Source organism: Pocillopora verrucosa, chromosome 12, assembly GCF_036669915.1.
Source record: "Pocillopora verrucosa isolate sample1 chromosome 12, ASM3666991v2, whole genome shotgun sequence".
NCBI classification, from domain to species: Eukaryota; Metazoa; Cnidaria; class Anthozoa; order Scleractinia; family Pocilloporidae; genus Pocillopora; species Pocillopora verrucosa.
In genome coordinates this window covers 5,705,324-5,730,786 of record NC_089323.1, presented here as the reverse complement: position 1 = coordinate 5,730,786, position 25,463 = coordinate 5,705,324, and the positions used below count along the sequence as shown (strand labels likewise).

At 38.2% G+C, this 25,463-nt stretch overlaps 1 protein-coding gene and 1 pseudogene across 1 annotated transcript; both read left to right on the top strand.

Annotated features, from left to right (window-relative positions):
* The first annotated feature begins 1,169 nt into the window (after nt 1-1,169).
* LOC131777789 (hemicentin-1-like) lies at nt 1,170-25,234 on the top strand. The gene is made up of 23 exons (XM_066159702.1): nt 1,170-1,284; nt 1,955-2,227; nt 2,674-2,982; nt 3,531-3,806; nt 5,124-5,402; nt 5,737-6,012; nt 6,717-6,992; nt 7,749-8,024; nt 8,261-8,536; nt 9,237-9,512; nt 9,734-10,009; nt 14,627-14,902; nt 15,494-15,778; nt 16,173-16,487; nt 16,846-16,913; nt 17,434-17,668; nt 19,838-20,137; nt 20,335-20,455; nt 20,543-20,852; nt 21,120-21,162; nt 21,480-21,746; nt 22,026-22,310; nt 24,761-25,234. Exons 2-23 carry the CDS (start codon nt 1,966-1,968, stop codon nt 25,132-25,134), a joined length of 5,661 nt encoding a protein of 1,886 aa, XP_066015799.1. The 5' UTR covers nt 1,170-1,284; nt 1,955-1,965; the 3' UTR covers nt 25,135-25,234.
* LOC136277331 (uncharacterized) lies at nt 11,617-12,214 on the top strand (annotated as a pseudogene).
* Nucleotides 25,235-25,463: the final 229 nt, after the last annotated feature.

Sequence of the window (25,463 nt, the reverse complement as noted above, 5' to 3'; positions counted from 1 at the left end):
AATGAAAGGAAATGATTAAAGATGACATGGTAAATGTCTTGTAAGTAAGAGTTTCCATATTGAAAGGTGGGAGATTTGAAAGTTATTTCGGCTAAAAAACCGATGAATTAATAAATTTCAAAAGCCGATTATTTCCGTCGTTTAGCTAAAGGTAGATTAGTTTGGTTATCATTACCAATGCCCACAACACGAAAGATAAGATTACTTGTTAAACCAGAGCAAATATTCGAACACACCTGTTACACGAAGGAGTTGCTGTTAATTTTTTCACCTTCTGATGCCTATCGTAAGTGACTTAGAGTAGACTCAACATAAATGTTTGTGGGTCCATTGCATACCTCTAACTAAACGCAATAACCTCGTCTGTACTCGAAGCCGGACCTCTTGAGCCGAGGTCTGGCGTACTAATCTAAGCTCATGTCTCTCCAATCATTTTTCTTGTAAATACCTTTTCAATGACTAATCTTTTTCTCGTGCGCTTCCTAAACCAATGGATTCTTCCCTAGTTATTTCGATGCGACTTTAGGTAATGAGCAATTTTAATGCATGAAACTTGAAGTTTTGACATTTATTAAACTTGAAGTTTTTCTTCTGAAGTTGAAATGGTTCATTTTGCTTTCCACGTAAAAGCCTTCGTTGGCCTTAAAAGTTTTACAAACATTAGATCAAATAGTTTTGAACACCATGAGAGTCTCGTGATCTCGAATGTCTGAGGGACAACTAACTACAGGGTCGAGATAACAAAGTTATTAGACATAATCATGCTCCGTAATTGGCACTGGTTTAAAAGGCGTAATAAAAGTTGGCCTAAAAGGCCTTTAGTAGCGGATTCCAGATTTATTTACATGCTAAAAGATCCCCTTTATTATCGATGCCGAAACGGTGCGGAACTAAATTGGCTATGAAACTGGTTCTTGAAAATATAAGATATTTATTAATTATATATACAATTTATGCTTCGTTTTGTACATGTAGATATACCTAGAGTCACAATGATTGGTGGTCCACAACAGTTTGCAATTGTTGGTAAAATAAAGGAACTCATGTGCGAGTACGATGCTCTACCACCTGTGTCTGAAGTGCAGTGGATAAAAGATGGAGATGTGATAGCAAGAAATGTTAGTCTGCTGGTCAACGAGTCTCGCTTTACTGTTTCACATTATAATGAAAGTCAAATACAGTTGCTTATAAATCAAAGTACCTCTCACGATGCTGGAGACTACACCTGCCTTGTTATTAATGCTGTTGGTAACTCATCCCAGAAGACGTCAATCATAAGCCGAGGTACTGAATGTTACTTTACAACTGCTTTTGTCTCTTTTTCGGATATTGGTATTTAAATTTATGGAACAGTAGGAATCTCATTTACCGTGAGCGCTCCAAGGAGACATAGTTGGGCTACTTAATTCCCGCGCATATTGTTGCATAATGGAGAGGCGGTCTTTTGTATTTATTTTGGAGAAGAGAGGGGTATGAGAACCATTTAGATAGGGGAGCCTCGTTAGAGCATGAACTGTGGCCCATGTGACGTTACAAAAGAATCAATGCAATCCACAATCAGGAAAAAAAATTAATTCAAAGTCTTCAGCTACTCATAGATCTCCGGGATGGAACTAGTCCGTCTACTAACAAAAAGTAATCAATCACAGGAGAAGACCTTATCATTCACGTGGAGCACAAAAAGTACTCTTTTAAGAAGAGCTTATCAGGTCCAATCTGTTCCATTTTTGTCTTAGAAAATCAGGAGCTCTCTTATGTGGGATAAAGTGTTTGTTCTATTACTGCTACAAGTTATAACTACTGAGGTACTTGGCAGAAAAGAACATTTTACAGTTAGCTTCCTGGTTGAAAACACAAACGTCGCGAAATGAATCACCATTTCACTACAGCACTTATGTTAAGAGGAGATGTTGAATATCAGATTTAAAAAAACTCTTGCTGCTTTTTCACACAGAGCTGCCCTTAATGACCATCCATCCAGAAGGGAAAACTCCCATAGAGGGAGAAAACATGACTCTATCTTGTAACGCCACTGGAAATCCAGAACCATCAATATCCTGGGTCAAAGATGGATTTCCCATAAGCAGCGATTCAAGGATCAGCTTTTCACATGATTACAAGCGATTGACAATAACGTATGTAAACAGAATGGACAGCGGTGAATACCGATGTGTGGCGAGAAACAGAGTTGGAAATGATACCTCAAATTCCAAAGTGAATGTTCTTTGTAAGTGTCGTACACTCTTTTATTTTCAGGTCTTACTTGCCTTATAATCTCATCAGTTGCATTGACATCCTGGAACCTTATAAAGTGGTTATATCTGTGCTTTTCCGTGTTAAAAATTGGATGAAATGCTCGTTTATTTTAACCAGAGGCTCAATTTACCTTTGGATGCATGTTTTGGATACCGAAATGGGTAGTGCTGTTGCAGTCTTTTCTCAAATATTTTTTTCTTACTTATTTCACTACAAATTTTATCAGATCTATTTCATTTTTTTCGTTACCTTGTCCAGTACTTACCTGGTGTGAAATTCATAGGCCGTCCATTAGTGATCATTTGTCTGTTAAAAAGTTAAATGTAGGTGGACATCAACAAAGCTACAAAGCGAGATTTGCATGCCACACGTTCGAATTATTTATTAGCTCTAACACTGACACTTTTTACTTTTCAGTTGAACCTGAGGTTACAATTGATGGCGATCAGGAGCAATATATGGTCAATTGCAGCAGTATCCGGCTGATATGTCGGTATGAAGCGTCGCCACCAGTGTCTGAAGTGCAATGGATAAAAGAAGGAACTCTGATTGCAGGAAATACTTCAGTGCTGATTAATGATTCAAGAGTGAGAATTCCATCTTTCAATGAGAGTCAAATACAGTTGTCAATCACTGCAGCTTCCCTAAAGGATGGGGGAAATTACACCTGTAGAGTCACGAATATTTTAAACAGCACTCAAGATACGATAATGATCATAATTAAAGGTAAATGATAACGAGTTGAACTAGCCAATTGGTGGAATATATTTCCTTGAGTAACGTTTATTAATCACTCATTGGTTTGAGTCGCTATATCAAATTTGAAACCATTGGGTAAGAATACAATTTTACCACTCTTACGAGAACGTTTTCTCCCGTAACACATTTGCAACAAGATCGTCCTTGAAAACTGCTCATGAGTTACTGTCACCTTCCAAACCTTAGACGTAGTACACTGTTTGTTATTTTTGGTGCTGTGTAATGTGAGATTAACACACGAATTTATAGAAAATGTAATATAGGCATCTTCCTGCACCAAAACGCAATATCTAACGAACTTACTAACATTAGCCAGCCCTCCAAATTCGTTTTTTCTTGTTTTAGTCAGAGTAACACGTATGTATATATGCTTTAATTATCATGAGCAGTAAATTAAACAACGGACAAGGTTAGAACTGTTAAATACGTTTGGAAAGCAATTACTATCACATGAGCATGAAAATTTGTGCTATTTTTTTAAATAATTTTTTTGATAATACTGTTTTTATCCACAGATAAACCTGAGATCGCGACGCATCCTCAAAATATCACAACAAGAGAAGGTCAACGCGTGACTTTATATTGTAACGCTACTGGAAATCCAGCTCCAACAATATCATGGTACAAGAATGGATATCCTATAAATAACAGCTTCAGTACCATTTTGTCACCAAGCCATGAACAGTTGACAATAAGGAATGTGAACAGAATAGACCGTGGCGACTACACATGTCGAGCGAAAAACAGAGTTGGAACGGATACTTCTAACGCTTCCACGATTAATGTTCAGTGTAAGTGACTTAAATTAGTCATTGTACATGAATAAGCACTAGGAGTCCTTTTGATGTGCCATAAATCCATCTTGAAATGTCGATAACTTACTTGGCTCCCTCAAACTTGGCCGAACAATTTATTCTGATTTAACACGCTGCTCACGCTGTTTCAGCCAATCAGAATGCGCTTCATATAGATAACTCATCATAATTGCTTTTGCAGCTCTAGCAACAGTTTTTTTTATCGGCCGTTCTTTCATCTTCCTTTTGGATTAAACTATGCTTTCTTAGCATGGACGATCTTCTCGCCGGAATTTTTACCTTCAGAGGGCTTCTTTTTCACTGGTTCTTCGTCCTATCACTGTTAGTGTTTTATTCATCTACTCAAGGAGGTAAAAGACATTTTTCATTATTCGAAGAAAGAATTTTAACAGATTTGGAAGCGGAAATCAACCTCGTTGACTTCTATAAGGGAAGGATAGGCCCTGGCTGCGCATCGATGATGTCAGTTTAAATCTCCCGATATTCACAATGTAAGCGGATCGAATCCTCTAGGGTGCGAGAGAAGGATCTTGCTAAGCTAAATTTGTTGGGATTCACTGTTTCAGTCCAATACCTTGAGCAACATATTTCGATTTTGTAATTGAATTCAAATGTTTCATTTTTTTCGTGTGATTATCTCGATTAAATCTGCTAACCCGCTTAAATACAGTAAATTTGATCGAATTCATTGCTTTTAATTTCTTACCAAGGTAAGCTTCGTTTTTGTTACCTAGATATGCTTCGACAATTACGCATTTTATACTCGCATTTCATAAAAAATACTCATTTTCATCCGAAAGTATTCCGATGATTTTCAAACTATAATAATTGATATTCTTACTCTTGGTCTAGTTCACGTTTCACGAGGAGAACATTGTCTCGATGGGAAGTGATTGGTTTCTGTATTTTGAAAATGTTGGTTGCCATCGGACGTTAATTTTTTTAACTTTTACATTTAGTGGCTGGTTTGTTTGTAAATAATATCGCAAGATACATTCTAAATTGGAACCGTTTCATGTACACAGCACAACCAATGTCTAGTTGAGCATATTATTATCTGACATTAGGCAGCCTTTCTCCATAGAGAGCTTCCTATTGTGGCACTACTTAATGTCGTCGAACCGAAAGATTGAGGAATGATCAGTCAGTTGTCTGACAACCTCTCTGTGGAACAAAGATTACGCTAAAAAAGCAAACCGCGAGCCAAGTGGTCACATAACGTAATTTGTGATCATGTTATATTTATTTTTTTCGTGTTAGTCCTTGCGAAGTAAATTTTTTCTGAATTTGCAGTTCTAGCTGAAATCGTCTCTCATCCTCAAGCGAATGTCACAAAAGAAGAGGGAAGTAATTTGACTTTATTTTGTAATGCCACCGGAAACCCAGCGCCAATAATATTGTGGACCAAAGATGGATCTCCTATAATAAACAATTCCAGGATAAAATTTTCAACACATAACAGGCTGTTGAGCATATCAAATGTGAACAGAGAAGACAGCGGCCACTACCGATGTGTTGCGAACAACAGCCTTGGAAATGATACCTCAAATTTTACCACCGTTGACATCCAATGTAAGTTCTCCTCTAACTTCTGTACTCTACTTTTTCTAACAGGGGTATGAATAGCGTTTTGATACTCGGCGTCGACTGGCAACAGCTTTCACGCTTTTTCCTCCTATTCACATTTTCTTGTTTCCGCTATTGTCAACTTTTTTCATAATTATTGTCTAATTAATATGGCCTTTGAATAGCATTCGCTAATACGCTCTTCAGCACAACTTTCCTCATATGATTTTCTTATAAGAGAACTTTAATGTTCAGCCATGTATGCATTTCTTTGCAGATTTTTTGTCGATTATTCATTTGCCTTTTGCTAAATATAACCAGAGAGTTTAAAAAATTGCAGACAAACCTGAAATTACTACTCATCCTAGAAGTATGGCTAAAAAGGAAGGAAAAAACGTGACCTTTTTTTGCAATGCTACTGCAAACCCATTACCGACAACATCATGGACTAAAGATGGATCTCCTATTACTAACTATTCGAAGATCATTTTGTTAGCTGACAATAAAGTTTTGACAATAACGAATGTCAGCAGAAAGGACAGGGGAAAATACAGATGTGTGGTGAGCAACAAACTTGGAAACGATACAGCAAAAGCCGCTGCACTTAATGTGAAATGTGAGTTCATTGGATTTTCCTTTAAGATATCGATTACAAACAGAACAGAGCATTATAATGTGATGCAAAGTCTCTTTTGCAGAAAACCCCTTTAAGGACCGTCTACGGTGAAATGGATCTTTTAAAATCTTTTTTGAGTCCTCGAAAGCGATTACGAAATGCACATAGGAAATAATTTAGTCTAAGCACAAACTCTCCCCTGAATGGCCGTAAGAAGCTGGTCGGGAATATGCTTTAACCCTTTAACTCCCTCGAGCGACCAAGAAAGAATTTCTCCTTACAGTGCCGACGCAATATTAAGCAGACAAGTAATTAGAATAAAGAAAAATAGAGATTAGGGGATAATTATTTGATCCAATACTAAATTCTCTGAACTAACATTATAAGAATTTTATGGTTGACATTAAAGAGAATTACAAATTTCATCTGGGAGTTAAAGGGTTAAAAAGGGAAATACTTTGGAAGTGAGCACAAATGACAGCTATTAGAAATAACTACTAAAGAAAGAGATTTCTCCACGTAAAACACGTTCGATAACTCCATTATATCTCCATCATCTTGCGAAAACTATACCGATCACTTGTTCAAAATATACGCAAAAATGTTTGTTCTAGAATTTGATCACAACCTGTTGTGTAGTAACATAACTGTGAAAACAATTTATATGCATAGCCTTCCTACGAGTGTTTGTTGGTACATTTCAGATCGCCCTGAGATAACAAAACATCCGCAGAATGTTACGGAAACAGAAAGAAATAATGTGACCTTAACTTGTAATGCTACTGGAAATCCAGAGCCACAGTTTTCGTGGTTTAAAGATAAACATCCCGTGATAGGAGTAAAAAGGATTTATTTGTCAGCCAACAACTCGCTGCTGACGATAACAGATGTAAACAGAAACGACAGCGGAGGATACCTGTGTGTCGCCCACAATGAAGTTGGCAACGATATCTCGAAAATTGTGGTTTTAGATGTACAATGTAAGTAAAGCACCATCCATACAATTATGTGCTGTTAGCAGGAGTGAGACAAGGCTTTTAATTGTGAAGTGCTTGCACGGGTTGTTTCATAAGTTCGTGCCCTTTTTTGAAATTTCCGAACTGTCTGTTTATGAAGCCTTGCAAGGCACAAGCCATGTTTACATTTTTACTATGGACATTTTCAGTATCCTGTGTGTCCCCCTTTGCTGCTGAAGCTCCGTTTCAGCTTTGACATTTTTTGAAATATTACAAGCATATTGCAAACTGTTCGCTTCAAAACCAGTCAGAGATTACCAAAGGGGATTTTTCATAAATAACGATCTATTTGTATTCTTACGTTCATTACACTCAGCTTCCGCTAGCTCAAATGGAGACCGAACGATATTTGAATTGTAAGTCCCAGATTGCGCACGGAAACGTTTCTCTTTATTCAGACGAGTCATTTGTCTCGCTGAATTGTTTAATTCCAAAGTGCATTGCCTGGCTAATATCCATTCACACCAGCAAAACATATTTAAGTAAACTGAGTTCAATTGAATGAAATGAGGGCACAGAGGGCTTAAAAAACATATTTTCCATAGGTTTCAAGTCGTCACTAACTTGTATTTTCAATGTGCTTAATTTGAAGTCGACAAAAATCGGTTTAAGCGGTTTCTCGGAAGTAAACGATTTAAACCCGTGTTTAACAAAACTGCTTTAAAACATGTTTCCGCTTTGGTTTGAATGAGGTATAAGTGGGCTTTTTGTACATTGTAGATCGACCTGCGTTAGCTACTCAACCGCAGAATGACACATCAACAGAAGGAAAAAATGTGACATTAACTTGTAATGCTACTGGAAATCCAGAGCCAGTGCTTTCATGGTTCAAAGATGAAAATCTCGTGAAAAGCAGCCACAGGATCAGCTTTTCAGCAGACAACAAGCTGTTGAAGATAACGAATGTGTACAGAACACATAGAGGAAAATACCTGTGTCTCGCTCATAATGAAGTTGGGAACGCCTCCTCGAAAATTGCCATATTAAATATTCAATGTAAGTGAGCACTGTACGAAGAATTATTTACTGGCAGCAGAGCTAAGATCAAACTTTAATATATTGTCCTGTTTCTTTATAATCAGCGTACACGGGTCTTCTTTAAAGTGGGTTTTTTTTTCCCGAAAAAGTGAACACTTTTCAGAATAATTAACTAAGTACCATTTGTATACTGAGATACTGAGTAGATAAAGCGCTAGGATAGAATTCATATCCGTCTAACTATTTCGTTTCAGATGAACCGGAAATTATTACTGATCCCTCTGATGACAAGGTAAAGGAACGAAAAAACGTGACCTTATATTGCCACGCGACTGGAAATCCATTACCAGCAATATCATGGAAAAAAGATGGATATTCTATTGGCAGTAATTCCAGGATAAGTTATTCAGCAAAGAGCAACGAGTTGACGATAATAAATGTGTACAGAACAGACAGTGGAAAATACCATTGTGTGGCTAGCAATAGCATTGGTAATGCCAGCTCAGTTGCTGCTACGTTAGTTGTAGAATGTAAGTATTAACAATAATAATAATGATAATAATAATATTTAATGAAGGAAGCCAACAAGCCAAGGTGGTTTTAAGTGGGGCCCAGTAAAGTATTTAGAGAATTCTTCTACCTTATTCGGTAGAAAGTCAGCCCGAAAGTCTGGAAAACAGTCATTTTGGTCTTGCAAGTCATTTCAATTTGTTCAGTCATGTCTGCTGTAAACATTAAGACCACTGAATTGTCGAATTCAAAAAGATGTTGGCGCCTATAGTTAGTGTTGCAAATGTTCATTGCAATTGTTTTACAATTGTGGTTAAAAGTGAGATTACCAGTCATCCTAAAAGTGGGGATTTAAAAGAAGGAGGCAACGTGACCTTTTCTTGTAATTCTACTGCAAACCAATTACCGACAACATCATGGACTAAAGATGAATCGCCTATAACTAATAATTCGAGGATCAGTTTATCAGTAGTCAAGTAAGTTTTGACGATAATGAATATCAACAGTAATAACCACAAAAGAAAGAAATTTCTACATGTAACACGTTTGATAACTCCATTATATCTTCATCATCTTGCAAAAACTGTACCGAACACTTGTTCAAGACATACGCAAAAATGTTTGTTCAAGAATTTGATTACAACCTGTTGTATAGAAACATAATTGTGAAAACAATCTATGTTCATGGCCTTGCTAGGAGAGTTTGTTTGTACATTCCAGATCGCCCTGAGATAACAAAACATCCGCAGAATGTTACGGAAACAGAAAGAAATAATGTGACCTTAACTTGTAGTGCTACCGGAAATCCAGAGCCACAGTTGTCATGGTTTAAAGATAAAGATCTCGTGGAAAGCAACGACAGGATTTATTTGTCAGCAAACAACTCGCTCCTGACAATAACAGATATGAACAGAAACGACAGCGGAGGATACCTGTGTGTCGCCCATAATGAAGTTGGAAACGATACCTCTATAATTGTCATAGTAGATGTACAATGTGAGTAAAGCGCTATCGATACAGTTATGTACTGCTAGCAGAAGTGAGACAAGGCTATTAATTGTGAAGTGCGCATGCAGGTTGTTTCATAAGTTCGTGCCCTTTTTTGAACTTTCCGAACTCTCTGTTTTAGGAAGCCTTGCAAGTCACAAGCCTTGTTTACATTTTTTCTATGAACATTTTCAGTATCCTGCATGTCCCCCTTTGCTATTTCGTTTCAGATGAACCGGAAATTATCATTGATCCCTCTGATGACAAGGTAAAGGAAGGAAAAAACAGGACCTTATATTGCAACGCGACTGGAAATCCATTACCGGCAATATCGTGGAAAAAAGATGGATATTCTATTGGCAGTAATTCCAGGATAAGTTATTCAGGAGAGAGTAACGAGTTGACGATAATAAATGTGTACAGAACAGACAGTGGAAAATACCACTGTGTGGCTAGCAATAGCATTGGTAATGCCAGCTCAGATGCTGCTACATTAGTTGTAGAATGTAAGTATTAATAATAATAATAATAATAATGGTAATAATAAAAGTAACAATAATAGTAATAATCATAACAAAGAAAGGGAAAAATAACAGAAGGCTCAGAGCTGAATGAAATGGCAAAGTCCGACTTAAGGGACGGTCTGCCTACCTTCAAAGTGGTACATCAAGACAATGTGGCCAATGAGAAATGTCAGCTCAACGATATCGATGAAGCAAGCTCCTTTGGATAAATCTATGGGAGAAAGAAGGTCAAGGAAACGCTAATGCCGAGTGGTTTCAAGAGATTTCATCAGCATTTTCCAGAAATGTTCCTTCTTCATCTGAAGGGGATTGTAAGCTGGACACAGAGACTATAGAAAAGGCCCTGGTAAAGAAGAAAAACTCCAGGTGCTCCAGGCCTCGATAAAATTGTCAACTACTGGTGGAAGACGACTCTGGTGCACAAAGATATGGCAAAAGCTTTCCATTTATTGAAGGGTCTCAATACCTCCCTCTGTGGGTTTCAGAGGGGAGAACCATCTTAATGCCAATGCCTAGCAACTTTACGAACGACAACCAAAGACCAATTACCTGTCTGAACACATGTACAAGTGGTTTCCATCTTGCTTGTTGGCCCCGATTGACACACATCCAGAGAGATATGGCCTAATCCAGAGAGAGAGCAAAGAGGTGTGAATAAGGGTTGAAGTGGAACGACGGATAATTTACTCATTGACTGGATTGTTACACAAGACTGTCACAGAGGGCGACACAATCTTAGCATGGCTTGGGTAGATGTAAGCAAGGCTCATGACTCTGTTGACCACTGCTGGCTACTTAAGGTGCTGGAGGTGCATCGATTTCCTCAAAGGATCAGTTATACCATTGGAAGTTTAACTAGAAGCTGGAACACAAGAATTGTAGCAGAGGCAAAGCAAGGTTACGAACAGTCTGGCGTCATCAGATTTAACAAAAGTTTACCACAAGGAGATGCGCTCTGTCCTCGAGTGTTTACCTTGTGCTTGAATCCGGTAGCATGGAAGCTAAGTGTGACTGAGGGCTATAGGCTTTCAAAGCCATTAGATCTGAAGATTACATACCTTCTATACATTGACGACCTGAAGATTTTCGCTGCCTCAGAAAATAAGCTCAAAACTGTCCTTAAAGTTACAAAAGCTGCAATGCAGGACATTGGTGTGAATTGGAATGCAAAGAGGTGCACTGAAGTAGAGCTTGATGAAGAGGAGGTGATTAAGCATCTGGAAGATGGGACCCGGTACAAATTTCTAGGTGTACTAGAAGACATCACACAAGATGACAAGATGGTCCCACGCTGTGCTGCAAAGGTGTATCTCAAGCGGCTGTCAGTGATATGGTCAAGTCCCCCGTCAGATGGGAACCGCGTTATAGCTTCTAATCAGTTTGCGCTCCCAATTTCGAGTTACCTTATGTGGACGCAAAGATGGCCCTTGACAGAACTGAGGAGGATTGATAGAGAAGTAAGAAAGATAATTGTCAGAATGGTAGCAAACATCCTCTCGGATCAACGGCTCTGCTATATCTACCACGAGACCAAGGCGGAAGAGGGATGCAGTCAGTTGAGAGCACGTAGGCAACGAAGATCAAGGTAGCAGAACTGGAATTCATGCCCTCCACATGTTGTTGCAGAGATGCATGAACTTTACGAGCATTTATTACCTACAAGACTATACGATGGAAAGAAAATTGGAACCACTCCTGTCCAAGATGTGCAGTGCAGACTGTGCGGGAATCCTATCCTCATATCCTTGCTGGGTGCTCAGAGTTTGCCTAAACAAAGTACCTCTGGCGACATAACTCCGCGTTAAAGATCTTGTTTTTCGAGTTGCTAAAAGATTGTGGTTTGGTGGATAGAATACCGCCCTGGTATTCCCCAGTGGTCTCTAAACCCCTCTATGAGAATGATGAATACCAAGCGTACTGGGAAGTCCCAGTTTATGCAGAAAACACCGAAGTCCGTGCTAATCGAGTAGATGCACGTATTATTAATTGCAAGGACAAGAAGATAATAAAATGAGCTGTCCTTGGATCGAGAATCGAGATCGCAAAGACAGTGAAAAAACCGTTAAGTACGGCCCCTTGAGATGGGAACTGAAGTAGCAGTTCAAAGGATACAAAGTACAGCAATTCAACATAATCATAAATGTTCTGGGAGGTAATTTAGTGTTAACAACCGAGTTGAAAACGTAAATTGGCCGCCGTAAAGGGTAAAAAAGCTTACGTTTCGAGCGTTGGCCCTTCGTCAAAGCGATTGGAGGAATTGTGGTTTGTGTGTGGGTTGAGATGCAGAAAGTGGAGCTACGCTATTGGTGGGAATATGGTGATGAGAAAACAGGAATAAGTTAGTTGAGTGAAAAGAGCTCGTTGAATCCGTGGGGATTAAGGGTGCCGATTTGGAAGATAAATTTTTGTTCTAGTGTTTTGCGGCTTTCCGAACGGCTTACATGTAAGGAAAGGCCGCAAACTGCCATATGCTGTTTAGAATGATTAGGGAGATGAAAGTGTCTAGCGACTGGTTTGAATGCGTCCTCGTCATTTCTTTCCATGTCGCGAAGGTGTTATCGGAATTAGTCACCTAGTCGTCTTCCTGTTTCGCCAATGTATAACTTACTGCAATAAAAGTAAATAACATGGGAGGAGGTACACGTAAAGTGATCAGTGATCTTAATGGATCTCCTGGGTTCCAATATTTTCTCTACGTTATGAATGAAAGGACAAGTTTTGCATCGTGAGCGAGAGCATTTGAAAGTTCCAGATTGGTCATTGGTTTGAAATGAACTTCTGACCAAAACGTTGCCTATGTTTTTGTCACGTTTGAATCGTTTTGGAGTAATTTGAAGTTTTTAAGAATGATAGATTTAACTGCGTGGTTGTGAGGGTGAAATGTAAGAGTAAATGGAATGCGGTCAGTGTTTTCCTTCTCAGCCGTTTGTAGTGCTGACTGTCGATCAATTTGTCGGGCACAGGGCTTTAAGCGTAAGGGCTTTAAGCGTAAGGGCTTTAAGCGTAAGGGCTTTTCTTATATACATTTCTTAAACCATGTATGGAAACTCTAAGAATGAATGCTGTTAATTTTATCGTGAATAAATTCATCAATAAATTAAACTTGCTTCATGTTGAAGTTTATTGAAATGAAACAACACAAAGGTTACCTGCTGTATTATTCAGTGTTATTTTCTTCATTCTTAATTTTTTTCTCATAATTTTGCAAAGGATAATTTGGAAATTGTCGTCGTTTTTCCCCCTGTTTACTGAATATTATTCTCAATTATGACAGTGCATCTCTTTTGAGCACCACCTTCTTAGAGTTGAAATGCATTTTGAACGGAATTATCAGGGGTTATGGCGAAACCATGTAGAAACCAAGCGACCCAACGATGGAGTTGTTTACGATGAGCTTTAATTTATCCGTGAAAGAATGGAATTAACTGACCCTAGTCACCAACGAAACAGTTTGACTTAAGAATAAGACTTCGTTCCTGTTTTTTTTTTTTTCGGTTTTTGTTTAATTTAATTTTTTTTTAAGCGAATGAAGTCGTTCAAGACTGAATCAAATTAATAGATTTAGAAAGCCGTGCCGAAATCAAGTTGATTGTCATTTTATTTCGAAGCGAGAGCATGACTTTCTTGTCTCAGTTTTCGCCGGCGCTAATCAAAAATTTCAAACATAAAAAAGTGCATTCTTGAACTATTCTCAATTTTTGTCACCTCTGACTTCAATTCGCAGAAAAGTTTTCAATCACGGTAAAACTACAATAACAACAAATAACACTGAATAATACAGTAGGTAAGCGTCGTGATAGTTCATTTCGATAAACTTCAACATGAAGCAAATTTAATTTATTGATGAATTGATTCATGATAAAATTAACAGCGTCCCATTCTTAGAGTTTTCGTACAGGATTAAAGAAATGTATCAAAGAACAGCCCTTTCGTTTTTTTAAGCCTTGCTCAATTACAAGTATACTGAGCCCTAACATCTTGGATTCGGCGCTTGCCAACGATTGTGTTTCGTTCCGAGAATTCAGCATGAATGGAGCGGTAAATTTTCCCAAAATGCACCGAATAAACCAAAGGAAGGGACCAAGTTATCCTGGAAATGATTTCTGAAATAATTCCTGAAATAATTCCAAACAGCATTGTCTTGTTTATAAGCGCAAAATATACGGAAATCCCAAGCGTTTTGATCACGATGGGTAAACCAGCGCAATAACGTCCTGAACTTGTTGGGGAGAACGGCAACGCTAACACCGGAAGTCGAGATAGAGTCGTGTCCAGACTATTCGCGCGCTTTCCCGTTCGGAAATGACGTTCCCGTCCTCTTGCTAAATCACTCTAATGATATTTAATGAAGGAAGCAAACTAGTTAAGGCGGTTTTAAGTGGGGCCCAGTAAAGTATTTAGAGAATTATTTTGATTTATTCGGTAGAAAGTCAGCCCGAAAGTCTGGAAAACAGTCATTTTGGTCTTGCAGGTAATTTCAATTGCTTCAGCCAGTGGTTGCCATAAACATTAACGGCTATTAAATTGCCGAATTCAAAAAGATGTTGGCGCTTATAGTTAGTGTTGCCAATGCTCATTGCAATTGTTTTACAATTGTAGATAAAAGTGAGATTACCACTCATCCTAGTAATGTGACAAATACAGAAGGAGAAAACGTTATGTTACACTGTAATGCTACTGGATATCCGCTCCCTACACTATCATGGACCAAAAATGGGTCTGACATAAGTAACACTCTCAGAATCAGCTTTTCAGCAGACAAAAAACAGTTGGCAATCACCAAAGCGAGCCGAGTAGACAGCGGAGCATACCGATGTGTGGCGACCAACAGCCTTGGAAATGATACCTCCATTGCTGCTGTTGTAGATGTCCAATGTAAGTTGAGTGGAACATTCATTTGGATCATTGACTGAGGCTCGATAGTTCTAAAAAAAGGCCGTAATGATTTGGTCCTATAAAGGTGCACGAACGCTGCGTTCGTTTCTTTAACGGTTAGTTAAACAGTGACTTTTAAGCCCCCAGCTTAGATAAATTGAATTAAGGTCGCCAGCAGCTCCAAAAGATGATTTCTTGGGTTGCGAATTAACAAGCCTAAGTAGTGCACATCACTGCGAGGATCACTTTCATTCATGTCTTTATCCGCAGTTCAAATATATGACTTTCATATATTCTTAACCGTATATTCATCACTTCACGGGTTTACTTAGAACCACCATCATGACCAGCTCCCAGTTGGCTTGTTAGCTCAGTTGGTAGAGCGCTGCACCGGTATCGCAGAGGTCATGGGTTCAAATCCCGTACAGGCCTGAATTTTTTTCAGGCCTTATTTTCACTACTGCCTAAGTAGTGCACATCACTGCGAGGATCACTTTCATTCATGGAATATAATTATGTTTGATAATTCTCATATCTTTGAAACTTACCAAATTTGCACGAATTTCTCATTTTTAAGTATGTTCTTTTTAGTTCAACCTGAAATCTCCATACATCCGAGGAATGTCACAATAGTAAGAGGAAATAATGTGACTTTACGTTGTTCAGTGGTGGGGAACCCAACACCCAGTGTTGTTTGGACAAAGGACAAAGACCTGGATGTAACTGCAAATAGTCGAGTTACATTTTCCTCAAGGAATGACCATCACAGTTTAGAAATTGCAAGAGTTTACCTCTCAGACTCAGGGCAATACAGATGTGTGGCTAATAACAGCAAGGGTAGATCATCTTCATCTGCAGCTACCCTAACAGTGCAGTGTAAGCAATTTGCTTTAGATGTTTTCAGATATTATTTAGTGTAATTCCAAAAACTCTGTATTGCTGTGACACGCAGTATTATATTTTTATTGCTTTGTTGCGTGCATCAGCTGTATACTGTAATATGATATGACAGGACACGTTGCCGAAAAAAAAAATGCTACTAGTATTATGTTTGAAGTCATATCGTCTTACTTCATCAGCATTGATATCCTCAAAGGCAGGGACTCTTTCGCCTATCAAATCTCCGTTTGACTTGTTCTCTATAATTTATCTTTGGCTTTTAAGTAGAGAAAAAAAATCAACGTTTAGCAATCATTAACAATAACTCGAATTTTTTGTGATTTCTTTTTTTCTGTTCTTGTTCTTGTTTTTGTTTTTGTTTTTCCTGCAGATGTACCAGACCCACCAAAGGATGTCAAAGTTATCTCAGGAGGATCACGGAAATTGAATATCTCCTGGACAGCTGGCTTTAATAGAAACAGTGCCATTCAGAACTACACAGTGGAAATCAGTGAGGATAGGCAGACTTTCAAATATGCCATATGTCAAGGAACACTCTTAGTTAATGGTTGTGTGATTTACGCCACAAGAGTTTCCATTAAAGAGCTGTTTCCTTGGACAACATATTACCTCAGGGTGTTTGCCAGGAACATGATTGGTTCTAGTAACTACAGCTCTGTAGTTAATGTTACTACCGATGAAGAAGGTGCTCTTTTTGCTTTTTAAGTTCCTTTTCATTTGATAGATTTTATTTCGTACCTGTGTTTTGGAGATTCTTTCGGCAGCAGTATCTCAAGAACTGATTAATTGATTAAGTTAGTGTTAAGCTTTATCACTTGTCTTACATTTACTTCGTGTCAATTGTTTGTTTGTTTGTTTGTCTTTTTTGCAGTGTTTTCTTCTTTCTTTTTAACTCTGCATTGGGCTTTCCCTATGCCTGAAGCTGACTTTATTAACTGTAAATATGTTGCTATTATACAATTGGCTTTGTTCAAAAAACTCTATACTACAGCTATATATTTCTCGTTAGTCACAGAGAGAAATGTGCTATTGTTTGCTTACAGTACCAAGTTCTGCTCCACCTTTAAACGTGACTGTCCTTAGTTCTACTGCTGTTAACGTTTCTTGGCAGGTATTAGACCCAACTTTTTCTTTTACTTAGCATTCATCAGAGTTTCCTGCTCCACTGACACCGTTACCTAAAGTTCTTAATAGTTGTACCCTATAGCACTCAGAAAAAGACAACATTAAGACATGTACAGCGTACAGTTTAGACACTTTTTTTGCAACAGTTATTGCTGACTTATTTACGAATTCACTGTGGTTTCCGAGCAGCCACAATTGTGCTAATATTACAATGAATGTGTAAACACCTTTTGAACTGGCTGCAGGGACTAAATAAATGAATTTATCGCATTTTATTGCAATACACTTGAGGAAACGATGTAGCATGCAATATATTTATCAAGTAATTGTGGCTAAAAGATATCAATAGTCATCATGGAATTACCAATAATTGTTTGCAGAAACTGGAAACCGATAGGAAATTGTGGAGCATGGTTAAAATGTCGTGCAAGTGAATTATTACTTAACATATTAAAATTAGTAACAGTTTGATATCTTAATTTAGTATTATTAATATTGCCATCTAGATGCTTACTAAGCAAGATGCTAAAGGTGCTATTCTAGGCTATTACATTCTGTACAAGAGAAAAAGCGAGCCAGAGGCATCGTGGAAGAACAGAACTGTTTACAGAGTGGATACTACGTCTTTACTACTGGTGTCTCTAGATGAGTACAAATCGTACCAGTTTGCCATACAGGCCTTCAACCGCAAGGGTGTCAGCGGTCGGAGTGAAATTGTGGAGAGAGAGACAGATGAAGGTGGTAAGTTGCCTAAACAGCCGTCCAGTAGATTTCTGTCGACAAAGTGTTCAGAACATTCTAAGTTACGTAAGCACTAATTTGCAAGCAACACACACCTATCTCATTCTTGACTCTAGAATAGAAACTCCGACAGTACCATACCATGACTGTTCTGTGCATTTTTCGTTTTCTTTTTTTTATATTTATTTGAGAATATTAATTGTCTTCCTCTATTTGGAGATTTCCTTAGAAGTGATGTCTCTGAACAACTGATAAATTGATATACTATAACAACTGTACGTGTTGAGGTTTAAGAGCAACTTTCAACCTCAAATCTCCTTTACTTCGTTATGCGAGTGTTCCAGAAAAGTCGTGCGTTACGACCGAGAGCCAAATATTTTCCCGTCCGGCCCAACCAAGCCCAGTCAGTAAGCATTATACCATAATTATGACCACTAGGTGTTGAAAATTCGTTGTTTCAACCTAAAGATGACGAGGTAGTTGTGGTTTTATTCAAATGTTTTATTTGCCTTCTGTGATTGTGGCTTCGATTTAAACACGTTAATGCAAAATTTAATCGGATTCATTGCTTCCAATTTCTTACCAAAGGTAAACTTCGTTTGTATTATTGAGAGACATTCCGAAAACTACGCAAACTCTAATGAAAACTACACAGTAGAGATAAGTGAACATGATCAGATCTTTAAGGATGTTGCTTGTCGAGGATCACTCTCAAGTAGTGCATGCGTGGTTTCCAGTTTCTCCACAACTGCCTCTCTTACAGCTCTTTGTCCTTGGACAACATATAATATCAGAGTGTTTGCCAGAAACAAAATTGGCAGAAGTAACAGTAGCCCTATCCTTAATGTTACCACAGATGAAGCAGGTATGCTGCTTACTCTATGAATTTTTTGCTATGTGTGAAGAGAGTTATGAATAACAGCAACACATGTATACCACAAGAAAATGGCAGGGGATTGGGAGATACACTGTAAACTTCTGGGAATCGTTTGATATTAACTGATTTTCTCCTGAATTTACCTGATTTAATAAACATTACATAAAGTTATGTCTGTTTTGAAAGAAAAAAATCTTGCTGCTGTTGTTTTGAATCACCACCAATCGGTGGATTCGAATGAAAACAAAAGAAGTTCGTGACAAATATGAGAGAAACGAAATCCAAATCGGTGTACTTCCTTTTTACACCGTGGCTCGAAGGTAATCAGCTCAGAAGAAGAAAATTATCGATTCGCAACGCCACCTCGCTTAAATTTGAACTAAAATTTAGGAAGCTCTTACGCACCTAAATTTTCAAGAAATTTAAACTAGTACCAAAGGAAGCACAATTCTTTTCAGGGTTATATTACACTCTTATCTAGGCACGTTTCATTTAAGACGGGAAAAAGAAGTTATGAATTTGAGCGTTTCCTATCATCTAGATTGCCTGGCTGTGTTTACTCTAAACTCGTGTAAAAGTATCTAAATATAAACATTTGGTCATTTCTTTGATTATGAACGTCATATTGGCTTGAGATATCATGCTTCTTTAACACGCTTGTTATGTTTAGCATGTTCCTTACCTAATCATGACAACTGATTTAAAAAACTTCCTGTAAAGCTTTCTTGGTACGTTCGAATCGTGATCAAAGGCCCTCGGAAAAGAGGTTTTTGGTGCCGGTTTGACTGAAGCTGTAGAATTTTGACGATAAACAAAATTTTGCCGGTAAAAACGAAGAATATGCCGGGGTGGGAAACCTGAAAGTATTTATTATCATGCCGACTTCAAGGGTGTGTTCTACACCTGCAACGATGCATACATGTATGTACAGTCTATTTAGCAGATTCCTTCAAATTAGAAACGCTCATGTCCTAATTTCTCCTGGTCATGATATATTCTTAGTTTCCTTTGTTTTGTGGTCTGTTCTTGAATACAATGATGCAAAGTGCAAGATAAATCTGTAATGTGATCAAAAAAAATTTCAAATTTCTGCACCCTGTTTTCTGTTCACTGCTGCCTAATGGGTTTGACACGCCTTCAATCAAATTAGCCAGTCATTATTATCTTTCCTTAAAAGATGATTTCCTATGTGCAAGAGATAATTTAATTCTAATCTAATATTCTATGGTGGAGCGTTTTGTACTCACCGATAACTAAATGTGAAACTATTATTTCATGTTTTCCTCGAATAGAACCGAGTCGCGGTGCAGAAAATGTTTCTTCTAGTGAAGTAAACTATACGACAAACAGAATCACTTGGGCAGAACTTCCTAAAGAGACGGCCAATGGCGTTATTAAACTTTACGAAGTCCGTCTCGAGTTAAAGGAGAGCTGTTCGAGGGTTGACTTTACCTTTTACGCGATGAACACAACCAAAACAAGTGTATTACTGACCGGCATCTGGATGTGTGCAAAGTATGAAGTGTCTGTCAGAGGTTACACCGTGGCAGGGCCTGGACCCTTTAGCAAAGCCATAGTCGTTCAAACAAAAAGTAGGTTGGAAGGGTGAAACTAACGATCTGTTGCATCGGCTTTAAACTTCAGAGTTTTCATCAAGTTCTATACTTCCTTTGTGTCCCGTACCTTGTCCTTTTCCTAGACCTGAACAAACACGGACCTTGACAAACACGGCATAGTGTTCAGCATTTTTATTACCTGTTAAGTTCGTTCCTTACTTTTGTTTGCACAGGTTTAAAATTATCCCAAACGTGGTCAAAAGAAACACCATCTCCACCTTCCTTCTCTCAGATTCCAAGTGGAGAAGGCATAACAGCCAATATAACATTACCACGCTTTCCAGGGAATGCAAAGTATGAGCCTTTTTATTTAATCTTCCTTTTTCCTTTTTTGTCAATCTTTTAAGCTTGAGCTAAATTGATGAACATCCTACTTTACAGGTTCTTTCAAGTCATTGTTATAAGATACAGCTTGGACTATACTGGTGTAGTTAACTCACCTGAGAGTTTTACACCAAAGGATTTAATGACGTATGAAGAAGCCCACAAATCTCTGGTTCCTGCAGCGTATGTCACTTTTCAGTTTAGAGGGCAGGACTTTGATGCGTTCCGAGAATTTGTTGTTGGAGATGGAGAAAATTCAAGCAGTAAAACAAGACATAGAAGAAGCAGTGATGGGGAGGTCTTTCTTAACAAACCACTCCAGCCAAACACCAACTACAGGGTGTTTCTCAGGGCTTTTATAGAGAAGGTAAAGTGACGAACGTCCTCTTTTGAAAATGCAAATTTCTAGGACAAAATTCGATCTAGTTTCACTCGCATTACATTCAACCATCGCTTAGCAAGTTACGTGCCACTTTTCGGCCAATCAGTCAGTCAATCGGTCCGTCAGATGTATTCTTCATTGAAGCTTTTGATTTCAATTGCACGATGGGGAACAAGATAAGATACTTTGGGTACAGAAAAAAATCTTAGAGTTTTATGGATGATTTCTTTCTTCCTGCTTTTTTGATTGCAGATGGTGTACTTTTCAAGTAACTTCGTAACGATTGAAACCAGAGGTAAAGTTCATGGAATTCGTTTGTCACTGAAACGACAAATTTTCAACCAATTCGAACAAATAAGGTATTTATTGCTTATGTCACTGAACAGCTACTTCAGCAACCCTTTAGACAATAAATCACGGAGTACTAGTTTCTTTATTTTCTCTGAAAGACGTCCCGTTTGTTAGGCTCTCACATTAAAATTGATTGAGACCCTTATTACATATGCCCTTTAAAGGTAGATCCCGGGTAATTTCTTTTTCTCTCTGAAAAAATGACCCTTCCGTTTTGTTATTGTTGTAAAAACTACCGCTAACTTAGTAAAATTCTACCAGGCGAGCCCGCCGTCAAAGACCTACCAGAAAGAACCATTTTTCAAGTTGGCGATGTGGTAGTATTAACATGTGAGGCTACTGGAGATCCAAAGCCTTCTGTTACATGGAGTAAAGATGGAAATACCAGTATACCACGGGCTCAATTCAGAAACGATGACCACATTCTTGTCATTCAAGAGGTCGCACCTAGTGACGGAGGCATTTATGAATGCAGAGCATCAAACATTTTTGGGCAACGCCGAACAGCTACAGCAGTGATCATCGCTGGTAAGTATCATCAACCGTGGTATGACTGGCCACAAAATGAAATTTTTCCTTTACGCGAGCAGAAGCTAAATACGATTGATGTCAGATTTCATGAGTGAAATATTCGAACCCAGGACCCCATGACCTTTCAAATTACGGGTAGAAACTATGCTTATCAGCTTTCAGAAAGTATTAGAGGTTTTTTTTATTAAACGTTCTCCTGTAAACGCCACCTACTCTTATTCTTTGGCTGTATGAGAGATGTTGAATCTTACCTTTATACCTCCTTTTTAAACTCAGTGCCACCCAGCATCATGAAAGACGTTTCCCCTAGATCAGTTCTATGTGCAAAGGAAACTTCATGTTCTTTGCTATGCCACGCGACTAGTGACATTCCATTTAACTACTCTTGGACAAGGAATGGCCAGGCTTTAGATGGCCATAACATTAAGGTCATGAACAACAGTGTTGTTATCACTCCTCTTGATGATCAAGATTTTGGAGATTATGTGTGTCATGCCACAAACTCATTTGGATCTACAACTTACAAAATAACTTTGTCAGAAAGCAGAGAGGAAGGAAATAGTAAGTGTTGTCAATGTTAAACGCTCTCAACGTTCAAGAAACATTTGATCCTTAACAGTTCTATCTGATTTCAGTACGTAGTGTTTATGGATACTTTACTCCGTCCACAGGCCGGCCAAGCTCCGGCTGTGAGATGATCATCTTGCGAAATAAGAGTCATGGCGAAATTATAAGAGTTTGTATGGCAATATTTACGACCGAGGTTAGGAATAAAATTCTCAATACAAATACCTCACCTTACTTCCACAGTGCATCGCTTGTTATCTGACCGCTTACAATATTGAAAAGTTTGTAAAGGAGGCGGGTTACCAAGCTAGTTTTTAATGGTCGTATGTCAGAATGACTGTGTACGCAGACCGTTAGAGACGGTTAAACGAGAAATTTTTTAAGCAAACTGCGGTTTAGCGTCGGTTTCACGAGGAGGATTGGGGTTTTTAGTGAATTGAAATGAAACTACAGTATATGTGCTTAGATTTTTCGCTTTTCTCGAATCAGGCGTGTGTAGCTTGGGCTTCTCTCATGTACGTAGTAAACCTAGAAATGGATAACTCGCCAAAAATGGGTTTTTTCCAACATAGTAAGTGGTCAGATAACAAGCGATGCACAATGGAAGTAAGGTTTGGTATTTTTATTGAGAATTTGATTGTATTCTTTTATTCCTAAGAGCGGTCGCAGGAATGGGCTCCTGGCGGTTGTTAATATTTCCATACAAACTTTTATAATTTCGCCATGACTCTTTTTTCGCAAGATGATTATCTCACAGCTGGAGCTTGGGCTGCCTCTGCTACGTCAGATACGTTTTTGCATCAAACGTTTAAGGAGGCTTTATAAGGTTTTTTGACCGCGGTAGATCTGGGTGCGTACATAGCGCTAGCTTTAAAAGTGTCAACATGCAAGACAAACATGGCGGCTCAACACGATCGCACGATTATTATCTGAAAATTTTGAGAGATTTCAGCAAGGCAAATTGAAGAAAATCAAAGGCAAAGCCAAATTGTCGCTGGCGAGCGCCTCCCTTCGTAAAGCCTTGGCTTAACGAAAATAATTTTGATATTATTTACTACAGCAAACGATAGTCCGAACCTTGTTCATCGCCATTTGATGACGTCTAATGACTTAGAAAAGAGAAATCTTATAGAGAATAATACATGGTTGCTTGTAGATATGGAATTTCTCTTCTATCGAGTTAAACACTCGAAGAGAAATTCCATATCTACAAGCAACTATCTATCATATTGTTTATCATATAAACACAATATCCCTTTACTGGGAAGAAAAGCCGACTTCATTAATGAATGAAAATAAACTAATCGACAATTCTCGAATAACAATCGTAAAGTGCGTTGGCGCTGACTCTTAAGATGGAAAAATGCGTTGAATCATAATTACAAAAGCAACAATGGTCGTAATTTTCAATTTACAAGATTCACATTTATTGACTTTGTCCTTACCGACAGAAGAAGTCTTTCAGATACGCGGCTAAAATCGGCCAGTGGCAAATCTTCCAGTTGTCGATTTTCATTCTCAGCCAAGAGAAATGCTGACACCAAAGCCACTGAATGCGCAACTTTCGATTTATTTTTTTAGTATGTTGGTTTTCTTCCCCTTCTAGAAAAGTTTGAACCTCACTGTCTGTCAGCTGTACGGATTTTTTAATGTGTTAGCCGCCATAATTCGAGAACGGCTCCGGCAAACAACTTGTAGTGAGAGTCGTGAAGGCTTTGCCGTTTATTCATCAACCTGATCACGTGGTGCCAAAGGCGAGTGACGTGTCAGCAGCTGATTGGCTATATCAACACACGTGAATAAATACGATATTTTTTTACGTGTGTTGTTACGGCTTTTCTCAGGGCCGGAAATCCTTGTATAACACCGCAGTTTATATGATTAAAAAAATTTCAAGAAAAACATTACGCTGGCGCGCGCGCCAACATTGAGAAAAAACTCCTACTAGAGCCTCCTCGATTTGATATTAAAATTATGTCTTTTTTATTTCTTATCTTTTAGTGTATCGTCAGAGGAACCTACAGTAGGCTAAAATCTAAGTACATGCGTTTAAAATCGAAAAAAATAAAAAAGATAAAACAAAACGAAACGACAAAAAAGCAAAAAAACTTAATAAATATAAAAAAAAGCAAGATCTCATGACAAAACAAAAATTAAAAAGAAAAACAAACAAACAACGAAATCAATTAACAAGACTTTTGGTCATGATTTACAATTAATTTAGATTAGAACATTGTGATCAAATAATGTCAACCTTTATGCCACTTATGGCTTTAGAATTACCTTTTTTTCCCAATTCGAATTTCGTTTGACTTATTTTTAAAAAGGAAGGGTTTCATTTTTTTTGGTAATGTTTCTTAATAAGCAATGATTTGATCTTGAAGGATTTTTTTCAACACAGTGTACCTCTATTTATCTGTATATTTTCTTTACTTTTTGGACAGATGTACAGAGCATTTTTCGGGCTAATGACATTGCTTGGTCATGCATCGTTTTCGTGTTGCTTGTTTTGATTGGTGTATTGATATGGCGGCTTAGAAGAGCTCAGGCGAGCAACAGACCAGCGACTGCTAAGAAAGCCACCATTAGAGATACTGTCCAGTCTGTCTTTCCACTTGAGCAGCATGCGTCAGAACCAGCGTCATATATGGAGCTACGTTCCAGGCCTTCGGAAGGACAAACACGAGTCCCCCCTGAATACCAGTCCTTACAAGGGAGCCACGTAAACGCTGGGTATTACAACGTGGTTCCCGAGGAAGGAAACAAAAGGGGACCAAATGAAGAAATATATGACGAAATAGAGCTTTCTGATTGTTAATTTCTAGTTTTTAAGGGAGTCCATTGTTACACAGTCGCATGTAGATATAGATGATTTCAGCAATGTTGTAGCTTACTCGTCAACTAAACGTCAAATAGGAAGGTACTTAGGTGTTGTTATAAAATATGCTTCTCCTCTACAGTGGATAATTGCACAATATACTAAATCCGTTTGAAAATTGATTGTATGTTCTGTCCGTACAATAAATTCTGAACTGTCGTTTTCCCTCTTGACAGATAGAGAAGCCTCGACTGTGCTCTGTTCTGTTGTAAAGCACGAAGGAAGCGGTTAGAGCGCGAAAGAAGTGTAGGGAGAAACACACTTCTTGA

What these genes read in the sequence shown, in the direction of transcription:
- LOC131777789 (XM_066159702.1), top strand. Translation starts at nt 1,966, where the DNA reads ATGACCATCCATCCAGAAGGGAAAACTCCCATAGAGGGAGAAAACATG. An exon ending in TGTCATAGTAGATGTACAAT is followed by an intron (nt 9,513 to 9,733) that starts GTGAGTAAAGCG and finishes ATTTCGTTTCAG; the next exon opens with ATGAACCGGAAATTATCATT. An exon ending in AGCTACCCTAACAGTGCAGT is followed by an intron (nt 15,779 to 16,172) that starts GTAAGCAATTTG and finishes TTTTTCCTGCAG; the next exon opens with ATGTACCAGACCCACCAAAG.